At 45.6% G+C, this 24,998-nt stretch overlaps 2 protein-coding genes across 3 annotated transcripts; one reads left to right on the top strand and one right to left on the bottom strand.

Moving 5' to 3' along the window:
* Positions 1–19,399, bottom strand: LOC309812487 (uncharacterized protein; the record flags this gene model as incomplete). The annotated part of the gene is made up of 4 exons (XM_082636293.1): positions 1–1,233; positions 14,092–14,177; positions 18,301–18,837; positions 19,328–19,399. The coding sequence occupies 4 exons, from the start codon at positions 19,397–19,399 to the stop codon at positions 1,203–1,205; spliced, it is 726 nt and encodes a 241-aa protein (XP_082492419.1). The 3' UTR covers positions 1–1,202.
* A 321-nt stretch (positions 19,400–19,720) lies between these two features.
* DUSP6 (dual specificity phosphatase 6) lies at positions 19,721–24,222 on the top strand. Of its 2 annotated transcripts, XM_082636018.1 has the most exons (3): positions 19,722–20,598; positions 21,216–21,653; positions 22,700–24,222. In XM_082636018.1, exons 1-3 carry the CDS (start codon positions 20,199–20,201, stop codon positions 23,005–23,007), a joined length of 1,146 nt encoding a protein of 381 aa, XP_082492144.1. In that variant the 5' UTR covers positions 19,722–20,198; the 3' UTR covers positions 23,008–24,222. The 2 variants fall into 2 exon arrangements, with proteins under 2 accessions (XP_082492145.1, XP_082492144.1); XM_082636019.1 differs by lacking the exon at positions 21,216–21,653 and having other exon boundaries at positions 19,721–20,598.
* Positions 24,223–24,998: the final 776 nt, after the last annotated feature.

Raw genomic sequence — 24,998 nt, 5'->3', positions numbered from 1 at the left:
AACGATTCAGTTCACTCAATGGAGTGAGCAAGTGTTTATTAAATGAAAATGGATCCATCAATAAACAAGTTAATGAATAAAGTCATTGTTAACAACTCCATATATTGACAAGGGACACAAAGTGATAACAGTAGCTAACATTTACGTACTGCTGACCGTCCTGGGCTCCTGGGCTTTAGTCCGTCACATAGATTTTATCTTATTTCATCTTCACAACAACTCAAGAGGTGGGTGCTACTATGACACCCATTTTATGGATGAGAAAAATGGAAGCATCATGCTAGAGTCTTTACGAAGTCAGTCTGATCTGGGAACTGTTGATTTTACTCAGCAAAGGGATCACTCTCTTCTCAGGCCTTTCACTTGCCACAGGGGATGTAGTGACTGTTGGGGGTGGAAGGAGAAGATGTCATCAGGCTCTCCTTGTCTCTCTACCTCCCTCTCTCTCCCCTCCCCGTGTCTTGCGTTCACAAGAAGAGTATGTCCCATGCAATTCTATTGCTGGGTCCCTCGTGATGCCTGCCCCTCCTCTCCTGATGGGCGAGGCTGTACTGGAAGAGGCTAGATTCGGTGCCTTTGAGTTCTTGACCTCGCTATCTTCAAGGTGGAGGTGTGACAGAAGATGATGTGAAATGATAAGGTATTTCTCTCATCATCTGATATCTGTGTATCTACCCTCTTCTGAGGATCCCAGGAAGTACTTTACCTATATCATCCTCCTCAGCCCTCACTCCAACCCCTTGAGGGAGGTGTCCTTATCCCCCAACACACAGGTGAGGCACCTGAGAGTCCCAGAGGTTTAGCAACTTGCCTAATGTCCCAGAAGCTGGTCGCAGAGCCAGGATTTGAACCAAGGCCCATCTGCCTCCAAGGGGTGCAATTTAATAACTATCTACAAAGCCCCTGCTTTTGGACGTGCTCATCAATACGCTGTCACTAAAACCCTTTGGTGTCGGGGACACGGTCGTAGTCACCTTCTCTGGCGATTGGTCAGGGTCTCCTTTAACGTGTGACTGTGGTGGCAGCTTTTCAGTCTGCTTATTAGAAAAAGTCACAAAGATGCCATTCGTCGGTGTAAAGTTAGAGACAGAAGCCGTGTATGACGGTGGGTAAGATGAACAGCATCTTCGGTTGGGAAATCCAGAATCCTACCCCTGGCTTCCGCTGTTCTCTCCTCTTCTGCTCTTTAGCTACTCACACGCTCATAGTTTACATGCAGCCATTTTTGTTGACCTGTTCATGATGGATGGTGAGAGCCTGTTATGAAACGAGGAACCAGCAGAAGACAGCCCAGAGCCCACACCCACACTGTTTGCTTTGTGAAATTCCAGACTGTTTAATCTGCTCCACCTCATCCTAAGAACTCCAGGTTCCACTTTTCTTAATGACTTTCCCCTCCTTAAATACCTACACAGTTATTTTTAAGGAAGGAAAAAAAGAATAGATGAATCATTTGCAGGAAACGGAGGGGAGAGCTGTGTGTGGTTTGGAACGGCAGATGGGCAAGCGTGTGGGCATGTAGCTGTCTCTGTGGTTCCTTCCACCACACTCTGGAAACGAGTCCTTTGGAAGTAAGTGTACATTCATTTTAGGGTAAGGGCTGTGCCCGCTTTCAGGTACTAACATGTAATTCCACATCCGCTCAGATTCCTCTGAGACATAGAAACTCCAGGGAAAGTGGGAAACTCAGGCTAGGCTAAACTCCGATTGGACTGTTTCTCCTCTCTTTGAAGTTTTGACATTAAACCTTCTAAAGATAAGGTGATAAACTCCTTTCAATTAGTGGCAACAGAATTCCTCCTGCTGTCTTCTTTCTCCTGCAGGATAGGAAGTCAGTACATGAATATTCTTTCTGTGCCACGGTGCAAGCTCCCTAACCTCATAAGGGATTGGCAAATGTCTAGAGGGAAGCTGGAGGAGAGAGACTACATTCACATAGAAATCTGCATGAAGCAGGAAAACACAAGTTGTTCTTGGTGGGGTTTTGATGGTGGTGGACGTGGAAAGGACATAAAGACACTACGATGTTGGGGACAAGTGGGACAAGTGCCCATGTGTTGGTCCCCAAAGTGAGCTTCTTGCTGTTTGTACGGAGATGACACCAACTATGGTCTTTTCACTTGGATAACTAAAAATAAGTTTCTAGAGTCCCGAAAATCCAAGAGAACATACATTTTTGAAAAGCTTTTTTTCAGAAGGCTTCATGTAGGCCCTCCTGTTACTTCTATGTAAATTTCCAAATGTTATCTGGATGGCATACTAGGATAAGTAATTGTGGCTATTTTATTTTTAGATTATGAAACTCATTCCATCAACAGACTCTCTTCCACTGATTTTTTTTCCCCCACTTCCATCACCACCATCTGCCCTCTCTCCCCTAGACCCACAGCACAGGACCCTGTTGTGAGCACACGAATGAATGTGCAGAGAGGTAAAGGCTTGTGATTTTTAGTGCACTAGGAGTTTTGGTCCAATATGTGTCCAGAAGTTGACATATGTTTCTTAACACAAATACACCACTTGGAACCAAAGAATTGTGGTTAAGAGCATTTTTTGTTAATGAACACTCCCTCAGAATCCACCTTAATAATAAAAGTCATCTGATGAAGACTGAGTAAACTCAGTCCAGAAATCCATCTGAATAATCATAAAAAATCTTTCAGCCATCATAAATCTTGTTGATAATAGAACTTCCACCCTCACTATGATGCGATGACTCGTTTATCTGAAAGTCATTCATACTAACCTTCACAAAAGCACTAATTCTTGGATCCTAAAAGCTTTAAAACGATTCTTCATAATTTAGAAACATGACCATACCGGACTTATTTTTGTGCCTCTCGGGATGCCCCAGATTCACCTGACCCCCAGCCTCTGCCTCATCCTGGATGGAGAGCCTCCTGGGGGCGGGGTTCTGGTGGGACCACCTCTCACCTGCCGGAACAGGAGCCTCAGTGGTTCCTGGCCCAGGTCTGACCAGACAAGACTCATGTACCTTATGCATGGCTGCTGCACTTCCATGTCTTCCAGGCAGCTTGCTAAGATGTGGAATCTGGCTTCCCTAACGGCTCCCTGAAGTGGCTGAAAAACAACCCCGATGTTGCAGGGGACTTAAACTTTGAATCAAGGGGCTAGAGGCCAAGAAGATAAACCCTTCTTCCTTCCTCCACCCCCACCCCTACCTGATGGATTGCTTCAAGGTGACTTGCAGGATGAGCAACTGGCCCGTAATTCGTGACTTTATGGCCAGTTCCTTAACACGCCCGCCTGGGTATCTGCATTCCTTTCTCCCCTGCCTCATCTCTCTTTCTCTCTCACTTTTGCAGCCCTGGGATTGCCAAATCCAACATAGCCTTAGCAAGTAATATTTGCTGCAGGTTTTATTGTCTAAGAAATTTGGTTAAGACAATGATAAAAAAAAAATCACACATTCTATCTTCAGTCTGGCCTCCTGCCAACAGTCTATTTTCTTCTTAAGAAGAAGAATGAACGGAGATCTAAAGTTTGCGTTAAGGTTAACTAGTGCTGCTCCAGTGAAGTGTTTCTGGGTTGAGAATGTGGTCTCTAAATCTCCTCTAACTTTCCTGTAAGTGGGTTTCTTCTCACCACAGTATGATTGGATGCTAGCAAGTCTTTCCTCAGATTGGTTGCTTCTGCCCAGCCTGGTTGGTGGTAAACCAGAACAACAGATAGCAGCTTCTCCTACGTACAGCCTGGTATTTACAAACCTACTTCCTGATCTCCATCGTATTACCTTTGATGCTATCCTCTGTCTTCTTTGTGTCTTTACCTTCCATTTCACTCTCAGCAAATTCCTGATATGTAGGTGTGATAAAGCCGATTCAAAGTAATACTCAAAATCCTTTTGATTCATGATATTCAGTTTAGGGTAAAATATGTATCTTTTAATCAATAGCTAGAGAATATCAGCCACCAAGAGCAATGTGATATTTGGAGATTGTAAACAAGACACTTTAAACCGTACCCAGACTGAGAAAGAGAAAAGGACTTTTTCACTTCTCTATTTAATGGACTAGATAGGATCTTCTTATTGAGAGGCGGGGGGTGAGGATAAAGGCGCTTAGATATTTGGTACTATCGAAAGGCAGAGACTGTGAATGCTGGAAGAGAATATTAAGGTTGTTATTTTAATGAATTAAAATCCCTCAGAAGGTTTGCAAAGATAATAATGTCTGAGGCTGAGTTTAAGACACTCTTCTGGGATTAAAACGAGACAAACAAAAACCAGAGCTGTTGGACCCTGAGCAAGTCTGAGGACTGGAAACAGTTTTCATTATAAGATGACATTTAGAATGAGTCGAAAAGGAAAAGTCAAGCACCAGTGAGTTATATATCAAAGTGTGCTCAGGGATTAAGTGCCTCCACATTTTTTTGTTTTCTATTTGAAACTAATGATTGAGTTATGGTATTTAAATTCAGTGGCTACCATCAACATAATATTATGGTTGAAAAATAAGGTATACAAATAAACTAGGATTTTATTTATTTACCAATCAAAAGAATGGGACAGAATATGAGTAGATAGTTCATAGGAAAGGAAATTCAAACAGGCTTTAAACATATGCAAAGATGCTTGACTTGACTCTTAATAAGAGAAATGGAAGTTAAAGTCACCATGAGATATCAAGATTCATCTATCAGATTGGCAGAAGGTTTGAGAGCATAGTGTGTCAGCTAAGGTATGAAAAAAATACATGAGTGGCAGTAATGCAAACTAGTACAATCTCTGAAAGGGGCGTTTGGGTGATACGAAGCAAAATTATAAACTTGCATACTCTGACCAAGCAATTCCACATTTAAGAATTTATCTCACAAACATATACGAAGTAGATAAATGTATAAAAGCATATTCACTGCAGTTATTGCTTGCAGTAGCAGAAAAGATTATGAAGAACCACCATGCCCATTGATAGATAGGAAGATTGCAAAAATAAACTATGCTATCTATGCTCATGTAACAGAATACTATGTAGCCATTAAAGAGAATGAAGAAGCTCTTATGTTTTCTTTCTTTTTTTTTTTAAATCGGGGTATAGTTGCTTTACAATGTTGTGTTACTTTCTGCTGTACAATGAAGTGAATCAGCTATACGTATACGTATATCCCCTCCTTCATGGACCTCCCTCCCCTCCCCCACATCCCACCCATCTACTTCACCACAGAGCACCCAGCTGAGCTCCCTGCGCTATACTGCAGGTTCCCACTAGCTATCTGTTTTACACATGGTAGTTTATATATGTCAATCCAATCTCCCAATTCATCCCATTCCCCCTTCCCCCCAGCTCCGGGTCCACACATCCATTCTCTACGTCTGCATCTCTATTCCTGCCCTGCAAATAGGTTCATCTGTACCATTTTTCTAGGTTCCACATATATGTGTTAATATATTTGTTTTTCTCTTTCCGACTTACTTTACTCTGTATGACAGACGCTAGGTCCATCCATGTTTCTGCAAAAGGACCCAATTTCGTTCCTTTTTATGGCTGAGTAATATTCCATTGTATATCTGTACTACATCTTCTTTATCCATTCCTCTTTTGGTGGACATTTAGGTTGCTTCTATGACCTGGCTATTGTAAATAGAGCTGTAATGAACACTGGGGTGCATGTGTCTTTTTGAATTATGGTTTTCTCAGGGTATATATGCCCAGTAGTGGGATTGCTGGGTCATATGGTAGTCCTATTTTTAGTTTTTTAAGGAACCTCCATACTGTTCTCCATAGTAGCTGTATCAATTTACAAAGCCCATCTCCAAAGTGTGCTCAGTGAAAAACCAAATTGCACTCCTGTATGTTTAGTCTGCTACAGTTGTGTAACATCGGTAATAACATCAGTAATCGTAAATGTATACGTTTGTATATGCATAGACTCTCTCTTTGGGAGGATGTACCAGACCAGTTAACAATAGTTGCCTCCAGGGAAAGGAACTAGGTATCTAGGAGAGACTTACTTTTACTCTCTACCACTTCTTTCCTTTTCCATGCACAAGTATCATCTATCCAAATATAACTCAATAAGGTTTTCTTTTTTAAGAGAAGAAAAAATTGTACAATATATGTAGACATTTGAAAAGGGGCTTTCATCTAATTCATGAGAAAACTGTATTCTGTAGTTTCAAGTCAACTGGAAGCAGCATACACATTATTTTTTCATTAATTGAAAAAAAAAACTTTTTTAGAGCAATTTTCGGTTTAGGGCAAAATTGAGCAGGAAGTACAGAGATTTCCCATATACACCTTGCCCCCCACTCCATGTACAACCTCCCCCATTACCAACATCCCCCACCAGAGTGGAACATTTGTTATAAGTGAGGAACCAACGCTGAGACATCATTATCACCCAAAGTCCACAATTTACATAAAGGCTCACTCTTGGTGTGGGACATACTATGAATTTTAACAAATATATACTGACACGTATCCACCATTATAATATGGTACAGATAGTTTCACCACCCTAAATATCCTCTGTACTCCACCAATTCATCCCTCTCTCCCTCCAACCCTCAACAGTCACTGATCTTTTTCCTGTCTCTATAGTTTTGTCTTTCCAAAAGTGTCATATAGTTGGAACCATACAGTGCGTAGCCTTTTCAGATTTGCTTCTTTCACTTAGCAATATGCTTTTCAGCTCCTTCCGTGTCTTTTCATGGCTTGATAACTCATTTCTTTTTAGTGCTGAATAATACTCCACTGTCTGGATGTACCACAGTTATTTATCCCATTCACCTTTTGAAGGACATCTTGTTGCTTCCAAGTTTTGGCAGTTATGAATAAAGCTGCTATAAGCATCTGCGTGCAGGTTTTTGTGTGGACATGCTTTCAACTTCTTTGGGTAAATACCAAGGAGTATGATTGCTGGATCCTATGATAAGAGTATGTTTAGTTTTGTAAGAAGTTGTCAAACTGTCTTCCAAAGTGGCTGTACCATTTTGCATTCCCACAAGCAATGAATGAGAGATCCTGTTTCTCCACAACCTCACCAGCCTCTGGTGGTGTCAGTGTTTCAGATTTTGGCCATTCTGATAGGTGTGCAGTGGTATCTCATTATTGTTTTAATTTGCATTTCCCTGATTACTTGCCATCTGTATATCTTTGGTGAAGTGGCCATTAAGGCCTTTGGCCCCTTTAAAAATCAGATTGTTCATTTTCTTACCGTTGAGTTTTAAGAGTTTTTTTTCCATATGTTGGGTAACAGTTTTTATCTGATGTGTCTTTTGCAAACATTTTCTCCCAGTCTGTGTCTTGCACATTTTTTTGAAAAGAAGTGAATAAGTCACCTTTAAAGATCTAATCAGAAATTAGAACTATCAAATGGTCACATTACTTTATTAGCAAATGGATAAATCTTTATTAATTCCCTTTGTAACGGATTCTTTGTTGTCAGCACAGCCATGTTTCTAGCTGTTTTCCTTGAGCTCTTTGAAGTAAAAGAATCTAACGTGTAATGGGCAAGTAAATGCAAATGCTGACTGGGATGTTATGATATTTAAACTGCCCTTAAAATAAGAACTAATTTGTGTAAGGATTAAAAAGGGTTATTCTTCTGTAATTTGTAATCTCCCAATTACTTTGTGATGAATTTTGCAAGTTTTCCAAGAAATGCATGTTAAGAGAGAACAAATGAATCAGAATAATTTCCTGTACCAGAGCAAATATTTCCATTTGAGAGAACTAATCACTTATTCCTTATGTAACTCCTTAGAAAGTACTGTATATTATCTTCCCCTTATGTGTTCCTGATATGTACCCTTATTATATCACTCTATAATCATTTAGTTTTCATATATAAAACAAAGAACCGTGGAGTTCCTCATTGTAAGTCTAAATCGTCCCATCCTGGGTTGGCAGGACTCCGTCCGTCACCTAACACCACCATCCTTTTGGATCTTGAACTTTGATACTGTTCTACCTGCACACTGAATGCTACTTCGGCAACATTCTCTCTTAGGTCATGGTCCCACCTGTTAGCTTCTTGAGGCGAGTGTCCCCATGTGATTTATCTTTTTATTCCTCAGAAGATCTTGCCCCAACTCAGCAGATGTATTGAGCATGGATTTTTTAAAAGGTAGAAGATAGTCATTTTGACAAAATGGAAAGCATTTTCAGTCTGTACTGCATTCTGTGACAGGTTCAGGTGATACCCGTCCAAAAAGAGGAGAGAAGTCTGCTATGGTTCTGGGTGGTGAAATGGCGATCTAGTTGTCAGAGAGGCCACGGCAGCAGGTGGAAAAGGCATGGCCAGGTGTCCCTTGCTACCAGGCCAGGGTCTAGGGCCCCAAAAACAAGAACACTTGAAAGCATTATGCCCAACTCTTCACTTAAATGACCGTGTTTAGCTCCTCTACAGACAGGGGACACCCCCCACCCCCATTTCAGCAACAGGAGTAACAGGAAGAACATTCCTTACACTTTTGTTTCTAATGAAAAGAAAAACAATGGGGAGACAAGCTTTTTTTTTTTTTTTTATTACAAAATTTCACTTTACGGAACAGTGTTTTTAACCACACATGTTGCAATGGCATTTTCGTTCTAAAGGCCGCGGGTGATTGTATTAGAAATGCCACTTCCGGGCTTCCCTGGTGGCGCAGTGGTTGAGAGTCTGCCTGCTGATGCAGGGGACACGGGTTCATGCCCCGGTCCGGGAAGATCCCACATGCCGCGGAGCGGCTGGGCCCGTGAGCCATGGCCGCTGAGTCTGCGCGTCCGGAGCCTGCGCTCCGCAACGGGAGAGGCCACAACAGTGAGAGGCCCGTGTACCAAAAAAAAAAAAAAAAAAGAAATGCCACTTCCTGGGTAGTTGAACACTTGGAGCTTCTGCAGAAACTTAACTGTTTCTGATGCTTTTACTCAACTTTCAACTTATCTGCAGGTCTGAAATTTTCATAATAAAAAGTTAGAGGCAAAAGGCAGTTTGTCTCCTGGAGAGAAATGACACCAATGGCATTTAGAATAACATTTCCCCCTCTTTCCTGGCTTACAAGCATCTCTCAGCACCTCCCTGTGTGAGGTAAGATAAGGATTTTGTCATCTTCTATTATTAGGGAGGGATTCTGAGTCACAGAAAGACTAAGTGATTTTTCTAGCCCCAGAAATAAGAGGAATAAAAGGAAGCAAGATGATTAGTACATTATTTTAGGAATAGGACTATTATGGTGGAGAGCATCATTTTATTTATTTATTTATTTTTGCGGTACACGGGCCTCTCACTGTTGTGGCCTCTCCCGTCACGGAGCACAGGCTCTGGACACGCAGGCTCAGCAGCCATGGCTCACGGGCCCAGCCGCTCCGCGGCATGTGGGATCCTCCCAGACCGCAGCACGAACCCGTGTCCCCTGCATCGGCAGGCGGACTCTCAACCACTGCGCCACCAGGGAAGCCCTAGAGCATCATTTTCTTGAACAACTGCAATTGCTTCCTAACTGGTTTTCCTGCCCCCAGTTTCTCTCTCCCCTTCAGTCTACTCACTCACTTTGTTACCAGAACCATATTCTGAAATCATGCCACACCCCTGCATAAATATCTGTGATGACTTCTCATTGCCTAAAGAAAAATTCCGAACTCTTTAGCAGGATATCCAAAGCCCAGGTCCATCTGGCTTTAAACTACCTTTCCTCCTTCTTTGCCACTCTGTGCCATTTATAACTGCTCAACTGCTCTCTAGTTCTCACGCACGTCCGTCCATGCCTCCAAACCTCCGCTCATGCCATCTGGCTCTCTTACCCAGAGGGCCTGTCTTCTTCTATCCTTCTGGGACCATGGAGAGGGGGGAATCTGCTTACCCACAGGGATCTGCCTCGAATATTGTTTTCTCTGGTTCACTTACCAACACCCAGGGTCAATGGACCCATTTCCTCCTCTTGTTCCCGTTGTACACTTTTTCTATTGCAATTACTATATTTAGTTTCTTACATTCTAGGAACCTGGGCATGTGTCTAACCTCCCCAGTCAGACTTATTTTTTGTGACGGCAGGGTCTGACTCTTACTGATTTCCATATGCTCCAGCAATCACTTCAGATCTAGACACACAACAGTGTTCGACACAAGACGTGATGCTGTTGTCAAGAGAAACCCTCTTTTAGGCGAAACCACAGGCAGATCTGGGTACCGTTTCAGCCCCCGAAAGAAATCAGAGCTCGTGCCAGTTCAAGAGTTGAGTTGACAAGGACAAGCAGATTAGTTATGTCTGAGGTTGCATTTTTCTGTTACGAAGTTCTGATATTTGCAGATAAAGTGTACTATTTGATTCATCTTTCCAAGTAACCTACAAGAAAGTTTCTATACTTTGCGGACCAGAGCTGGTGGGTGAGGGACCTGGCTGTCCAGGCTATTAGGAGCTTCTCAAAGTGTGGTCCATCTGTAAGAGCCACTATTGGCTGCTGGACTAAAAGGCAATTGCCTGGGTCCCTCTCTAGACCTCAGTCAGGGTCCCTGAGTGGGAGTCAGGAGTGTGGACCACAGGCAAGTACCTCCAGCTGTTTCTAAACATTTATTTTGAGACCCACGGGTCTGGCTGGAAACCTCTCCCTAGGCAAGCGGAATGAATGTTGTGAATCCTTCTAAGGCAGAGGTTCTCAGCCCAGGTTGCATACTGGAATTCCCTGGGGAACTTTTGAAACATATCGATGTCTTGGACCCAGATATCATTTAAATCAGACTTACTGGAGCTGGGATTTGAGCATCTATAGTTTTCAAATGCTTTGCTTCTGAGCCAAGGTGGATGTTGGATAAATGTCAGATTCTTTGGATAAAAATCAGAGGCTTCTAGTGGTTAGAGACCCCAGATTTAGGTCACACCCTTCACTACACCCCACCTCACTCTCACTATAAAAGTATATCTCATACCAAATTTAACTAGATACACACACACAAAGATGTTTCAGCAAGTACGTACAGTCATCCAAACTGAGTCCTTCTCTCCACCTCAGTATTTTGATGAACAGCACCTTGCATGAAAGGCCCATGCTGAAGGAAAGGCAGCAACATTCCAAAATAAAACCCAGCAGGGGGTGTAGTCTCACAGGGCAGGGGGCAGGGTCCTTGGTGAAGTGGAGGGCCACAGGCTCCAGTGCTGGAGGCTGCATGGTTACCTATGCAGGTGGTCTGGCTGCCCTCTTATATCTTGGTCATACAAGATCCACGGGTCCTGTCACACCTCCCCTCACAAGACACATCGCAAGCGCCACCAATTTCAGCAACAGATATAACTTTTTAACATCTTTTATGCAAATAAAAAAAAAAACCTCACAGGTCACTGAGTCTAAGGTATTGGTTCATATTAGAGAATGTCACAGCTAATTCTCCATCTTTAAAGCATTAGAGTACTACAGTAGCTATACTGAATTACTTAAATTACCATACAGACACTATAACAAAAGGGCAGAGAAATCCCCATTATAAAGGCTTTTTCCCTGGGAAACTGATTAGGCGAGAGGGATGGATTGGGGGAGGGAGTGGGGCATGACCTGGCAAGGGTTTAGACTTTTGGTAAAGAATCTAAAACTTCTGATGGCTCCAGAAAAACCTGACATTTGTCAGACATTTAATAAAAATAACCTTGGAATCATGCATGTGCAAAAAATTACTAAAGAAACTGTGCTGAGCAGGTGGCCCGTTTACTTAAGGCTAGGTACGCTTCTACCATGTGGCCTTTAGCAGAACACTTTTGCTAGGCAAGACGTCAGAGGAAGGAAGGAACTTTCCAGAGGAGATTTCTTAGTTGCAGGAGGCCTTAAAAGCTTGAGTATATCAATGGGTGCTCCCATCAGCGACAACAAACCCAGATCACTGAGGATGGTTACATTGCTTGGGCCAGTAGACTTCCAATTCACCTCCTGCAGACTGTGCAAGCTATTGCACAGTGCAAGGAAGGGCTGTGAGCCAGCAGTGATGGAGGGGGAAAGTGCCTGCTGCTTCAGCAAGTCAGTCCTAGACTGCTGGGAAGTCCCTCCAAGACAACCAATGTCCCCAAGGTCCCCAATTTATCCAGATCTCTCAGTACACTGAGATCTGGGCTGCTTACATCAGCAACTAAGAGGGGTGGTAAAGCAATTGACTCTGTTCTTTAGCATTTTTCTTTCAGAATCTTGCACTGATTTTTTTTTTCTATTCCTAAGAACGAAACTGGCACTGTAGTGTTTTTCATTATATAATCCCTTTTCAGCAAGGTCAGTAAACATTTATTAAGATCTGTGTGTGTGTGTGTGCGGGGGGTGTGTGTGCGGGGTGTGTGTGTTAATAATAAAAACAGGTAACTGCCAATGAATTAGTATTGTTTCAGGATTGTTCCTACCCCTTTACAAATGTAACTCATTTATCACAATAGTCCTGTGATATACTATCCCCACTTTACAGATAAGGAAACTGAGGTATATGGCGATTATGCGATTTCCTTCAGAGTCACACTCTAGAAAGGTTTAGAATCCAGGTTGGTCTGACTCTAGAACTCCCAGTCTTGACCAGCAAGATAAAACTGAACAAATAATGTAGATGCTGCTATTTTATAATAGGTTGCATGAAGTCACTCTTATCAGGTAGGGAGCAGCGGGTACTAAAGAGATTTTGAAGGGACTGAGATATTTAGATTCCAGTGTAATTACCTGACATTTGAGCCCAGCCCTCCCCACTATAAAATTGTGGTAATAGTATACCTGCTATGCAGAATTCTCACCATAATTAGACTGAACACGTGCAAAGCTTGGTGTTTAATAAATTGTAGCTTTCTGTTGTTATTTTCATGGTATATTCAAATATAGCTTTTGTAATTAACCCACCAAATGCCCTAAAGCAGTACTGCTTAGACTGGGGTTTGGAAGCTCCTGGGGTTCCACAAATATATTCCTGAGGAATCTGTGAGTTCTTAAGTTTGATAAACTGAGCAAAAGCATTCCTTGCATTGCGGACACACAGTCATTTCTACTGATTGCTGAGGCAAAAATAGGCTGGCAGGAAATAGTACCTACTTAGAAAAATAATTAGTTCTCTTACACAACAGCTACCTGTGCTACTCAGACCTGCATAAATAAAGGAACACAAGAGGAGGAGAAATGTCACCCGAGGAAACATGGCCCATACAAGGAGGCACAGGGCAAATATAGTGCATGTAGATGCAGCATGGCCAATGCCCAGGATGCTGCACACATGAGGCCCCATGACACGACCAGGGAAGGTTCCTGAAAGATGTATACATAGAGTCCCTCACCTCCCCTGAAGGAAATGTAAGCCTAATTTCCCACCAAGGATCCTCACTGGGGCTTTGGAAAGAGTACAGTGGGAAGCAAGGTGCGGTCATTCCTTTTCCAAAACAAAAAACAAACCAGAAAATCTAACCGTAAGTGAACCTGGCTATACTGCAGATGCAGAGATGCCAACCTCCTGGTGATTTCTTACACATACATTTACATGTGCCTTTACTTTCCTACTTTGTGAAAATAAAAGAGAAGAGGGAAGAATGAAGAATGTTTTCCCACGGGAAGGAAAAGGACAAAAGCCTCTGAAAGAAGAAACCAACACTGCTCGCTGTAAGTGAATTTCCTTACTAGAGACTAACTTCCAAAGAATATTCTTGATAGAGTCTCTATGGGATCCTGAATGTACACTAATAGGTATTCCATCAGGGGAGGGGAAACAGAAACCCAAGAAAGCTGATGAAGACCTAATTTTTAGAAACCTTCGATTGGGGTCAAGGTCTGAATTTCACAGTAGTTCATATTTTTCTTCAGGTTGTATAATTCCGGCAAGGGGTGAAAGTGCCATCACTTTTACAGGAAAGCTCCGACCACTCCCTCCATGTGACTGTGGATGTGACTCTGGAACTGCTGCTGTCTAGCTGCCTGTTAGTCCCCGTCTAAGCTTACCTGCCTTTCCCTCCACAGCTGCATTGTTTGGGGACATTGTTACCCGCCTTCAATAAGCTCCCTGCAGCTGACCCTGGGGCAGGCTGCATGAAGCTGCCACACCAGAAGCAGTTTGATGGCAAACAAGGATCTGCAGTCATGGTATTTTAACTTGGGGCTCACATTTGAAGCTCCCTGTGGTTTTGTCCATGCACAGCCCATCATTGTATATTACCTGGGTTTCCTATTGTCAGTCCTTTGGGCCTCTTGGGCTCCACGGTTCCTACCGGTCTGACATAAGTTGCTGTCTTTTCGAGGCACCTGTCAAGAAAGCACAACATGAGTTTTGTGAACCCCATATGCCCTTTATTTAAAGTCGGACTATTTCAAACATATTTCTCAAATGCAGTTAAATTCTGTTCTGAGGTTTAGCTGTCCTGAAACTCACCGACTGTCACTATTTTTTTTGTAATTTTTATTGGAATATAGTTGATTTACAATGTTGTGTTAGGTTCAGGTGTACAGCAAAGTGAATCAGTTATACATATACATATATCCACTCTTTTTTTTTAGATTCTTTTCCCAAATAGGTCATTACAGAGTATTGAGTAGAGTTCCCTGTGCTATACAGTAGGTCCTTATTAGTCAGCTATTTTATATATAGAAGTGTGTGTGTGTCAATCCCAATCTCTCAATTTATCCCTCCCGCACCTACCCCCTGGTAACCATAAGTTTGTTTTCTACATCTGCTACTCTACTTCTGTTTTGTAAATAAGTTCATTGGTAGGCTTTTTTTAAGATTCCACATATAAGTGATATCATATGATATTTGTCTTTCTCTGTCTGACTTCACTCCACTGACTGTCACTTTGAGGGCCTCCCCGGGACCTCTAAAAACCCTGAATCCTGGATATGCCACAGAGTCTATTTTAGGGACTTCCCTGGTGGCACAGTGGTTAAGAATCCGCCTGTCATTGCACGGGACACGGGTTCGATCCCTGGTACGTGCCACATGCCGTGGAGCAACTAAGCCCGTGTGCCACAACTACTGAGCCTGCACTCTAGAGCCGGCGAGCCACAACTACTGAGCCCACGCACCGCAACTACTGAAGCCTGTGCACCTAGAGCCCGTGCTCCGCAACAAGAGAAACCACTGCAATGAGAAGCCCATGCACCGCAACGAAGAGTAGCCCCCGCTCGCTGCAACTAGAGAAAGCCCGCGTGCAGCAAGTAAGACCCAACACAGCCAAAAATAAAAAAACAAATTAAAAAAAAAAGACTCCATTTTTAAGTCAGATCTTCCAAAACACGCTCTCCCTATTAGGTGAAAATCTGTTTAACTATTTTCACATGATGTGTTAATAAACGTCATTATACTCATAGAGATTACTCCAAGATTAAAGGTCATACTAACCCTTTCAGGTCTCATCAATCGCAAGTGTTCTCAAATGCAGGAAAATCCCTGCAAAGTTGGACTGCTTCTCCAAGAACCAAGCAAACATTTATAACTGAAAGATTTTCCTTTAAGGAACCTTCCAGGGGGAAACACGGGGAAGAAGTCAAGCACGAGTGCTCATTGCACGCACACACTATCACACAGAGACGGTAGGATCTATGAAATTGTTTCTGTGCACTGATGAAAATGCATCAGAGATGACCTGCTGTACTCTCCAACCTTTAAACACAGTTCTCTACATGTGACTGATACCCCAGGCAGGGAACTGAGGCCTCTGGAAGTAAGGAAGCCTGTGTCTCTTATAGTCACTAGAGCTCTCCTGAGAAAGCTTTTCCTGGGGGCCCCGGCAACAGGGCCAGGATGATGAGATTCAAAGCAGGATCACCAGCAACAGCGAGTCAGTTTTATGCAAAAATGAAGCCATGAGTTTAAAAACCGTTGAATACCTACTTTGTGCCCTTTGTGTGTCATCTTGGCTGTCTCTATCCTCGCAGTCCTTTGAGGCAGGTGTAACTATTCCCCATTTTACATACTGCTGAATTCCTTTCCTTGCTTTATGTTTCTCCACAGCACTTTTCCTTTCTAATATACTGTATAATTATTTATTTTGTTCATTGCCTGTTGTTACTAGAATGTAAGCTCCAGGAGGGCAGGGTTCTTGTCTGTTTTATTCACTGCTGCTTTCCTGGTACCTAGAGTAAATGAGTGAGTGAGTGAGTGAATGAATGAATGAATGAATGGAGGCCCGGAGAGGTTAAGTGACTTTCCCCTATCAAAATACTAGTTAGAGGACAGAGCTAAGATTTGAACTCAGGCCCATGTGCTACCCTGAGACACATCAGTAACGGTAGATGCGAGGATTAGCATCTAAGACATACTCTAGGAAAGAAAACTGTATGGGCATTTATTAAATGGTTGACTAATGAAAAGGTGCATACAGTCAAAGAAAACCGCCAGATGTAAAAGGAGCAGGAAGGAAATGAGCCTAACTTTTGATCCTTGACATCTGTGGCGAAGGAGCAACATAATTTGTGAAGCCCGGAAATGCCTGGTGGTCAAAATTCAAAGTGCAGACTTTGAATCCTTCAAATTTCAGCAGCAACAGCAAAGCGTGGTGGGCGCGGTCTCCACAACACCCTGTAATATGGGTATGTGGTAGTCCTTGAGGCTCTGTGAAGAGTCAGGCTTCAAATCCTGACCCCACCGTTTGCTCCTGTGTGACCTCAGGCAAATTCCTTAATCTCTGTAAATGAGGATAATTTGCATGGGTTTTCTGAAGACTGACGGAAATATGCATGTAAACACAGAAATCAAGACCATGCCCACCAGGTGGTAAATACCCACTACATACGACTTCTATTATATCAGTTTAGTGTACAGAGTGTTTAAGAGGGGACCAGTAGGGAGAAGTTAGAAGGGTAGCTGGGTATATTCAGTATTTAACTGTGTTAAAGGATTGTGATCGTGGTCTGTAACAGCACCTGCTTTGCTTGACAGCTGAATTACCATGGATTAAACTGCTTAGGGCAGTTCTTCAGAGGATTTCTCCTTAGACTAGGGAACTTCAGGCGGGCTGTTAGGCATCAAAGGGCGTCTTTGGGATTGAAAGGACGGGGGCCGTTCTGCAGGTTCAGAATTCAGAAAGATAAAAATAATATCAACAGTTAATGACACATCAACAACGTCTTAGGGCATCTCACTTCACCCATTCAGTCATCACAGCGATTCTGTCCTTTTCCGTATGTCAGCGTGGAAGACTACGGCTTAAAAAGAGTTAGATGATGTAATCAAGGTCGCACATTTAGGAAGGGGTGAGGGCACAATTCAAACCCGGGCCGCCCCACTCCAGAGGCCCTTTCTTTATCCCGCACGTTTTAGGACCGAGCGGTCTGAATGCCATTTTATACAGTGTCCTGAGAAGGACTGAGGGTTCAGAAGCATGGGTAAAGCTAAATGTTTCAGGTTTGAGAAGTGTTGCAACCATCTTTCCAAACTGATGCCCAGGCTCAGGTAACAGCACTTTTAAAATAGCGAAGTGGAAAACAATTTCCCTTCTTCCATTTTCTGTTGGAGGTCTTGGGCTGAAAGATAATGCACTTCTCAGCTCCGCTGCAAGGCATCCTGCTTCTCCCCTCCTCGCCTCCAGGTCCCAGTAACAGAAAGGTCTCGGGGTAGGGACATCTGTAACAGGTGGAGGCGGATCGGAGGCGTCAACTCCAGCGCAGGCCTCCTCCAGCTGGAACTGGATGATATGCAGTGAAATATGGGAGCTCTGTTCCAAGGGATGCCCAAAAAAGGCGCGGGGATAGGAGCGCTGCAACTCCCACCTTCACCGAACACGCTCCTACAGGGGCGGCCTGACTGTAGCAAAGCTCCAAAATTGGCAACCTGGGCCTAGCAGCCGCCTTTTTTTAGCCTACATTCCCCAAACCAGAGAAGAGGCGGGTGACTAAAAATGCAAATTGGAGCGGGGGCGTCAGCAGGCCGGCCCGTGGGTGTGGGGCGTCTGGCTTGGGGAGACCCCGCGACCTCAGGTGCCCTCGGCGGTATCAGCGGTGGACGCAGAGCGCCGCGAGGGCGCTCGGAAAAGCCGCTCCCCGCCGAGCGGCTGCCTCCGCTTCCGCCTCCCCGGCGGCGGCGGCGGCGGCGGCGGCGGCGGCGGCGGCGGGACAATGAGCGCCCTCTTTTCCGCCGTGGGTTAGGGAGGGGCAGCCGGATTAGGGCCCGCGCCTTCCGGCCGCAGGCCCCCATCCTCCACCTCCCCTGCGCGCCGCGCCGGCCGCACACAGGTGGCTTTCCGCTCGGGAGCTGCAGCCCCGGTACTTTTATATAACAACAGAGTTCTGCGCGCCTGGAATGCGTCTACCCGCCGCCGCCGCGGCCCCAGCCCGCCACGCCTCTATCCGGACCCCGCCGCCCGCCCCGCTCCGCCCCGCCGTACCCCAGCCGAGCGCAGCTCGCTGGCCTGGCGAGCACCTCCCCAATTACCTGCTGGCTCTGCAGCGCGGCAGACACTTTCCCCAGGACTCCCAGCTCTCCTCGGGAGCAGGGGCTCCCGGCAGGCACTTCTCCTCGCCCCACACCCACCCCAGGCCTCTCCGGAGCCCGAAGTCCCGCATCGGCCCTGCACCGGTCCTCGGCGTCGCCCGACGCCCCGCGCCCGCTGAACGAGGAGGCGGAGGCGGCGGCGGCGGCGGGTGCTAGCGAGGAGCGCAACGCGTAGGAGCGGGCGGTGCTCCGCGAGGGCCCGGCGACTCGCAGGGGAGGGGGTGACCCTGTGCGGGAAGTCGGGGGGCGGGAGAGAGTCTCCCTTTTGACATGCCTCGGTCTACAGTAACCAATCGCCGAGCCTTCCAGAGCCCCCGCAGCCTGCAGGCCTTGCGGGAGGACTTCCCCAGGCTTTTCGGATGGTGGGGACAGACGGCCCGGCTCCGTGTGCCCTTGGTACACCTCGCCCAGGCAGCCCTTCCAGGCGGGCTCCTGTGTCGGAAGCTGAGCTAGCTGCTCAGAAATGATTAACGACCGCTACCCGCCCCCCCGCCCAGGGCGCAGTGGGCGGGGGCGGGGGATTTGGATCCCCGTAACAATGGTTCATAACGCCCTACGCCCCCGGAGAGGAATAAAAGCATCGGACTGCCCAACGAGTTTGTTCCTGCAGTCTCCACTGTTTAAAAAAAATTAATTAATTAAAACGCTCTTTTTAAAGAAAACGCTTGCTTTTTATTCTCTGGACAACCAAGCATTTGTTTGTTTGCTTGCTTAAAAATGTTTCAACAAAATCCTGGTTTGTTCAAAAGATGTTGGATTAGCATTTAACACCTCATCGGTCACTAAAGCCCGGGCAGTTCACCAGCCCCAACACAGCCCCGGCTAAAAGAACATCAGAGTAAACAGAGCTGGGCTTTTTAAGCTGGCAAACAAATGCCACACACTGCCTAAGGGGGGTGGGGTGGGGGGTTAACGTGAACTCCAGTCCAAATGAGTTTAAAGGGAATAAAAGGGAAAAAGTCAGCACAAGTTTCCCTAAAGCTAGCTTGCGCGCCCAGGCGTCGCGAACAAGGGCTTTTGTGCCTGCTAATTGCACCATTTGTGCGCAAAAGTTCCGAAGCGAAGTGTGAACTCTCAACAGAAGGAAACATGAGACAACTGAAGTGCCCTGGTTTGTGTGCCCTGCTCCTCCTCCACCACCGCCTCCTCTTCTTTCTCCTTCCTCCCGCCGAGCCCGCTGTTGCAGCTTGTTTGCACTGGGGCTTATCCGGAGCGGAAATTCCTTTCCGTTTTTGTGAATGACAAACTCATTAACAATTCATCAACACAACCTGTTCCAGCCGGCCCGTCCCCACGGCAACAGCCCCTTCCGCAGCGCGCTCATTGGCTGGCCTGGAGAATGTATCCATTGAGACGCTCGCTGTTTGTATCCATTGAGGAGCTGCCTCGCTCAGGGGGTGTGCGAGGCTTCAGTCTAAGGGAGAGTGAGCAAATCGAGGGTTGAATAGTCCTAGGAGAAAGACGCCCGGGTGGATTTGAGGTGCAGTCTTGGAGGGAGGGATTAGGAGCTGCTGGGGTGTTTTTTTTTTTTCGTCCCCTCTGTGTAGCACGGAGTCCGAATTAATTGGATTTCATTCACCGGGGAGGAACAAAACTCTCCGGGCAGCTTCATTCAGAGAGATTCATTGACACTAAGAGCGAGCGGCTGCAGCTGGGTGCAGAGGGAACCGCCGGCTTCACTTCTGTCTCGCCTGCCCCAACCGCTAACCGGGTTTGGGAAGGGCGAGGTGGAATTCAACCCCGCTCTGAGAGCGGCGGCTTCGCGCGGCGCGCTCGGCCTATGCCTGCCCCGAGGGGCGTCTGGTAGGTACCCCGCCCTCTCCGGCAGCTAGACCCCCATGATAGATACGCTCAGACCCGTGCCCTTCGCGTCGGAAATGGCGATCAGCAAGACCGTGGCGTGGCTCAACGAGCAGCTGGAACTGGGCAACGAGCGGCTGCTGCTGATGGACTGCCGGCCCCAGGAGCTGTACGAGTCGTCGCACATCGAGTCAGCCATCAACGTGGCCATCCCGGGGATCATGCTGCGGCGCCTGCAGAAGGGCAACCTGCCGGTACGCGCGCTCTTCACGCGCGGCGAGGACCGGGACCAATTCACCCGGCGCTGCGGCACCGATACCGTGGTGCTCTACGATGAGAGTAGCAGCGACTGGAACGAGAATACGGGCGGCGAGTCGGTGCTCGGGCTGCTGCTCAAGAAGCTCAAGGACGAGGGCTGCCGGGCGTTCTACCTGGAAGGTACGAGCCGGGGGAGCTCCGCGCGGGGGCAGGACGGGGGACACCGGGCTGCGAGCTGCAGGCGGGACGCGCGTGCTGGAAGCGCCCCTGCAGCGCTCGGCTGGCGCTTCTGAGCCGCGCTGCTGCGCCAAGGGCAGTCTGCCGGCTCCCGGCTGCGAACCTCTCTAGAGTCCCGCACCCGCGAGCCGGGCCCGCGCGGAATCGACCGGCTTCCGGCCGCAGGCACGGGCCGGTTCTTTCTAACTAGATCTCCTTCCTACCCGGGATATTCTCCACCATTCTCTGCTTTCTATCGTTCGATTTTGAGTTCAGATTTTGCAGGACGGCAGAGGTCGTTGGGGGTGCAGATTGACACCTTCTAGCTCTTCAAGATATTCGGGAAAGTTGCCATTTTGTGCATTTCCGGATTCGGAAGAATAAAGGTTCCCAGGGGAGGCGGGCCCGTTCGTTCTGTTCCCAAGGGTGCACACTTCAGTGTCTTTCTCTTGTATTTGGCTCTGTGTGCAGGGCGGCTGGAAGGGTTCTGTGGTGTGTTTCTGCGTGAGGCTGCGGCTCTCAAAGCTGTGAAAACTACTACGGGATCTCGGGTTACATGATTGCTTTTCTCGTCCTGGCAGGTGGTTTCAGTAAGTTCCAAGCCGAGTTCGCTCTGCACTGCGAGACCAATCTAGACGGCTCGTGTAGCAGCAGCTCGCCACCGTTGCCAGTGCTGGGGCTCGGGGGCCTGCGGATCAGCTCCGACTCCTCCTCGGACATTGAGTCTGACCTTGACCGAGACCCCAGTAGTGCAACGGACTCGGATGGCAGCCCGCTGTCCAACAGCCAGCCTTCTTTCCCCGTGGAGATCTTGCCCTTCCTCTATTTGGGTTGTGCCAAGGACTCCACCAACCTGGACGTGTTGGAGGAGTTCGGCATCAAGTACATCTTGAACGTCACCCCCAATTTGCCGAATCTCTTTGAGAACGCGGGAGAGTTCAAATACAAGCAGATCCCCATCTCGGATCACTGGAGCCAAAACCTGTCCCAGTTTTTCCCTGAGGCCATTTCTTTCATAGGTGAGACTAATTAACTGTCCTTGCTCAGACTTTTAAATGCAAAATTCCTAACCTTTCCTAGAGTTCAAGCTGTTCATCTTTCTTGCTGCTTGCTAATTTGTGGGACTGCCGGTCTCTGATGTTCCAAGGGCGTTCTTAATTCTGGTTTATCTTCTTGCTAAGAAAAAGTGCCTTTTAACAAGGCTGCAGACCACAGGTGTATTTGAAATGCCGTCTGCTGCTTGACTCTGAATTCAGTCATTTGAAATGGGGACCATTCGTAAGTAGACAACAGAATTTTCCCACAATCTTTGGACTAGAGGAGGGCCAGATAAAAGTACTCAAGGTAGACAGGAATTCTAGCATGACTTTGTAATTTTAAAAGACCTGGGAGTCGTTTGAGAATACCAAGTTAGGCGTTGGAAAGCCCTGTGAATGCTAGATGTTGTAATCCAGCTGAATGTTACTGTGATACCGGTTCACAGTGAGAGACAGTGAGGGTAACCTGAGCCCAGCAGGAAGGACTGTGGGCTGAAAGCCTGGAGAAGCGAATCTCCAGGCATTGTAATGCATTTCCTATTACAAAGGAACTCATTTTCAGGCCATGTCGACATCCTGTTCCTCCTAATGGGCTGTCCCCTGTGACTTCCCTCTCTCTTTTAAAATGCCTGAATATCTCCATTGTTAGCTGCACAACAGTTGGAGAATAATTTAATAGACCCTTGCAGTCTGCTTGTCTGTATAAAAGGCATTCACGACCATATTGCAGGGTTTCTGGTATTCACATGCTGGGGCAAAGAATGCACACATTAAGGAGTTTTTTGTTGGCGGGAACTTAATACAAAAGCTCCCTTTTCAGAAAATATCTGAAATATGTAATTGTGCCCAGTGTACATGTTTTATCGCAGTGATACATTTTCTGCTGCCTGCAGGGCTCAACTGCTGCACACAATTATTTTTTATCTTTTTTATTATTATCATTATTATTCAGTTTTTAGACTGGTCGTTCACAAAGGGTGGTTTTCAGTCTACTGACATTTTGCCTTTCTTTTTTTGTGTGTTTACAGATGAAGCCCGGGGCAAAAACTGTGGTGTCTTGGTGCATTGCTTGGCTGGCATCAGCCGCTCAGTCACTGTGACTGTGGCTTATCTCATGCAGAAGCTCAACCTGTCAATGAACGATGCTTATGACATTGTGAAGATGAAGAAATCCAACATCTCTCCCAACTTCAACTTCATGGGCCAGCTGCTGGACTTCGAGAGGACGCTGGGACTCAGCAGTCCCTGTGACAACCGGGTCCCAGCACAGCAGCTCTATTTCACCACGCCCTCCAACCAGAATGTCTACCAGGTGGACTCCCTGCAATCCACGTGAAAGGCCCCACACTCTGGGATGTGTCCGTTCTTCAGCAGTTTCTCTTAGCAGCATCAGCTGGGCTGCTTTCTTTGTATGTGGCCCAGGTGTCAACATGACACCAGCTGTCTGTATTAGACAAGGTTACCACGTGTGGAATTGGTTATTCCAAAGGGAGAGATTTGTTCCATTCTCGTTGGAAGAACAGGACCTGCTGTATAGATACAGGCAGTAAGTAGGTTTGCTCCACACCCATGTGTACAGCCTACCCCTGCAGGGACTGGGATTCGAGAACTTCCAGGTATATAGGGTAGGACCAAATGGTAGGGTAGGAGCATGTGTTCTTTAGGGCCTTGTATGACTGTTTCCTTTTGCATCTGGAACTGACTCTATATTGTCTTCAGTGAAGACTGACTCAATTTTGCATATAGAGGAGCCAAAGAGAGGTTTCAGCTCTGTATTTGTAGTATCAGTTTGCAAAAAAAAAAAAAAAAAAGAAAATAAATAAATAATCAATCAAATGAATCTGATACTCCATTTGATTACTGTAAATATTTGATCTTAAATCATTTGACAGTGTTTGTTTGAACTGTGTTTGTTTTTCCTTTGATGGGTTTAAAGGAAATCATCCAAAGGGAGAAAGAGCAGTATGCCACTTCTTAAAACCAAACGATTGAAACTTTTGCTCTTTTCTAATCCAAAGGATATATTTGCAGCATGCTCGACTTTACCAATTCTGAATGACGTTTTCATGGACACTTACGAGCACAGAGACCTTGTTATGGTGCAGTCTTCAGTGTCTTTCATATATCTTCCTTGTGACCTTTTCTTTTCTCTTAATGTAGTTTGACTCTGCCTTACTTTTGTAAATATTTTGGCTTGTGTTGTCTCAAAGGGGATATCTTGGAAAGACACCAAAATCATGGGCTCACTTTTTTTTTTTTTTTAAACTTCAGCTGTGCTAAACAGTATATTACCTCTGTACAAAATTCTTCAGGGAGTGTCACCTCAAATGCAATACTTTGGGTTGGTCTCTTTCCTTTTTCAAAACAATTTGTGCGAAACTGGAAGCGTGTGTGTGAGCGTGGGTACCCATTCAATAGGCGACATGCATATGATTGTGAAGGAGGGAGACAAGTGGTTCCATTACGTTCATGGTGTAAAGTTCTGAGCTGAAATTTATTATAAGAATGTAAAACCTTAAATTATTAATAAATAACTATTTTGGCTATTGAATGTGTATTTTTAAAAAATCTCTCCTTAATTGTACTTACATGTGAAGTGACACATTTTAGGACTTTTTCAGTTGGGGATTGATATTGGCTTGTAAAGTACATGTAGGAATAATGGGGCAAAGTTCTCATCTTTTAAGCTATTTCCAAGAATTTTTCAGGTGCATCTTTGGCTTCAAATAAAACTGACATAAGGGATTGACTATCATTCCTATGGATAATACTTAATACGAAGGGAAGAGAGTGATTACATCATTCCATTGGACAATACTTCCTAATAAGTCCTGGCTTACTTAGGAAAATTGTAATGCTCTTGAAGAAAAATGAAGTCTCAGAGCACAGCTTGCTGAAGTCTAAGATTTGGATATTCATGAATAGTCTTAAAGGGGGGGCACCCGAATAACAAGGTGACAATTGCAGTGTTCACCTCTCTTTCCTTCCCTGTCAGGGTCTTCTGCTCAATAATACTTAGACCTGCCAGGGAGAAAGTAGAGATGATTCTTTTTCTGGTCTGTAACTGGCAATTCTACCTGCAAATTGTAGCGTTGGAATAACAAATGAATCTGGGATGATGTCTCCCCTTTCCTTTCATGTACAGGGCAGGGCATAGCTAAGCTTTCTTCCTGAGTCTAGATGTAGCCACGATTTCACGTTGGCACTTGAAGCATTGCCATTCCTAATGTGCTTTGTACTTTGATTTAGAATGTGGGCCAGAAACTCCTGTTGGAACTTTATGTTGAGGTTATTTTGAACAGTTACTTTAAGGTAAAGGCTTAATAT

Source organism: Mesoplodon mirus (genome assembly GCF_964341445.2).
Source record: "Mesoplodon mirus genome assembly, chromosome: 11".
Classification (NCBI taxonomy): Eukaryota; Metazoa; Chordata; class Mammalia; order Artiodactyla; family Ziphiidae; genus Mesoplodon; species Mesoplodon mirus.
Note: the sequence above shows the minus strand (reverse complement) of the source record. Positions and strands in the feature narration are given on the sequence as shown.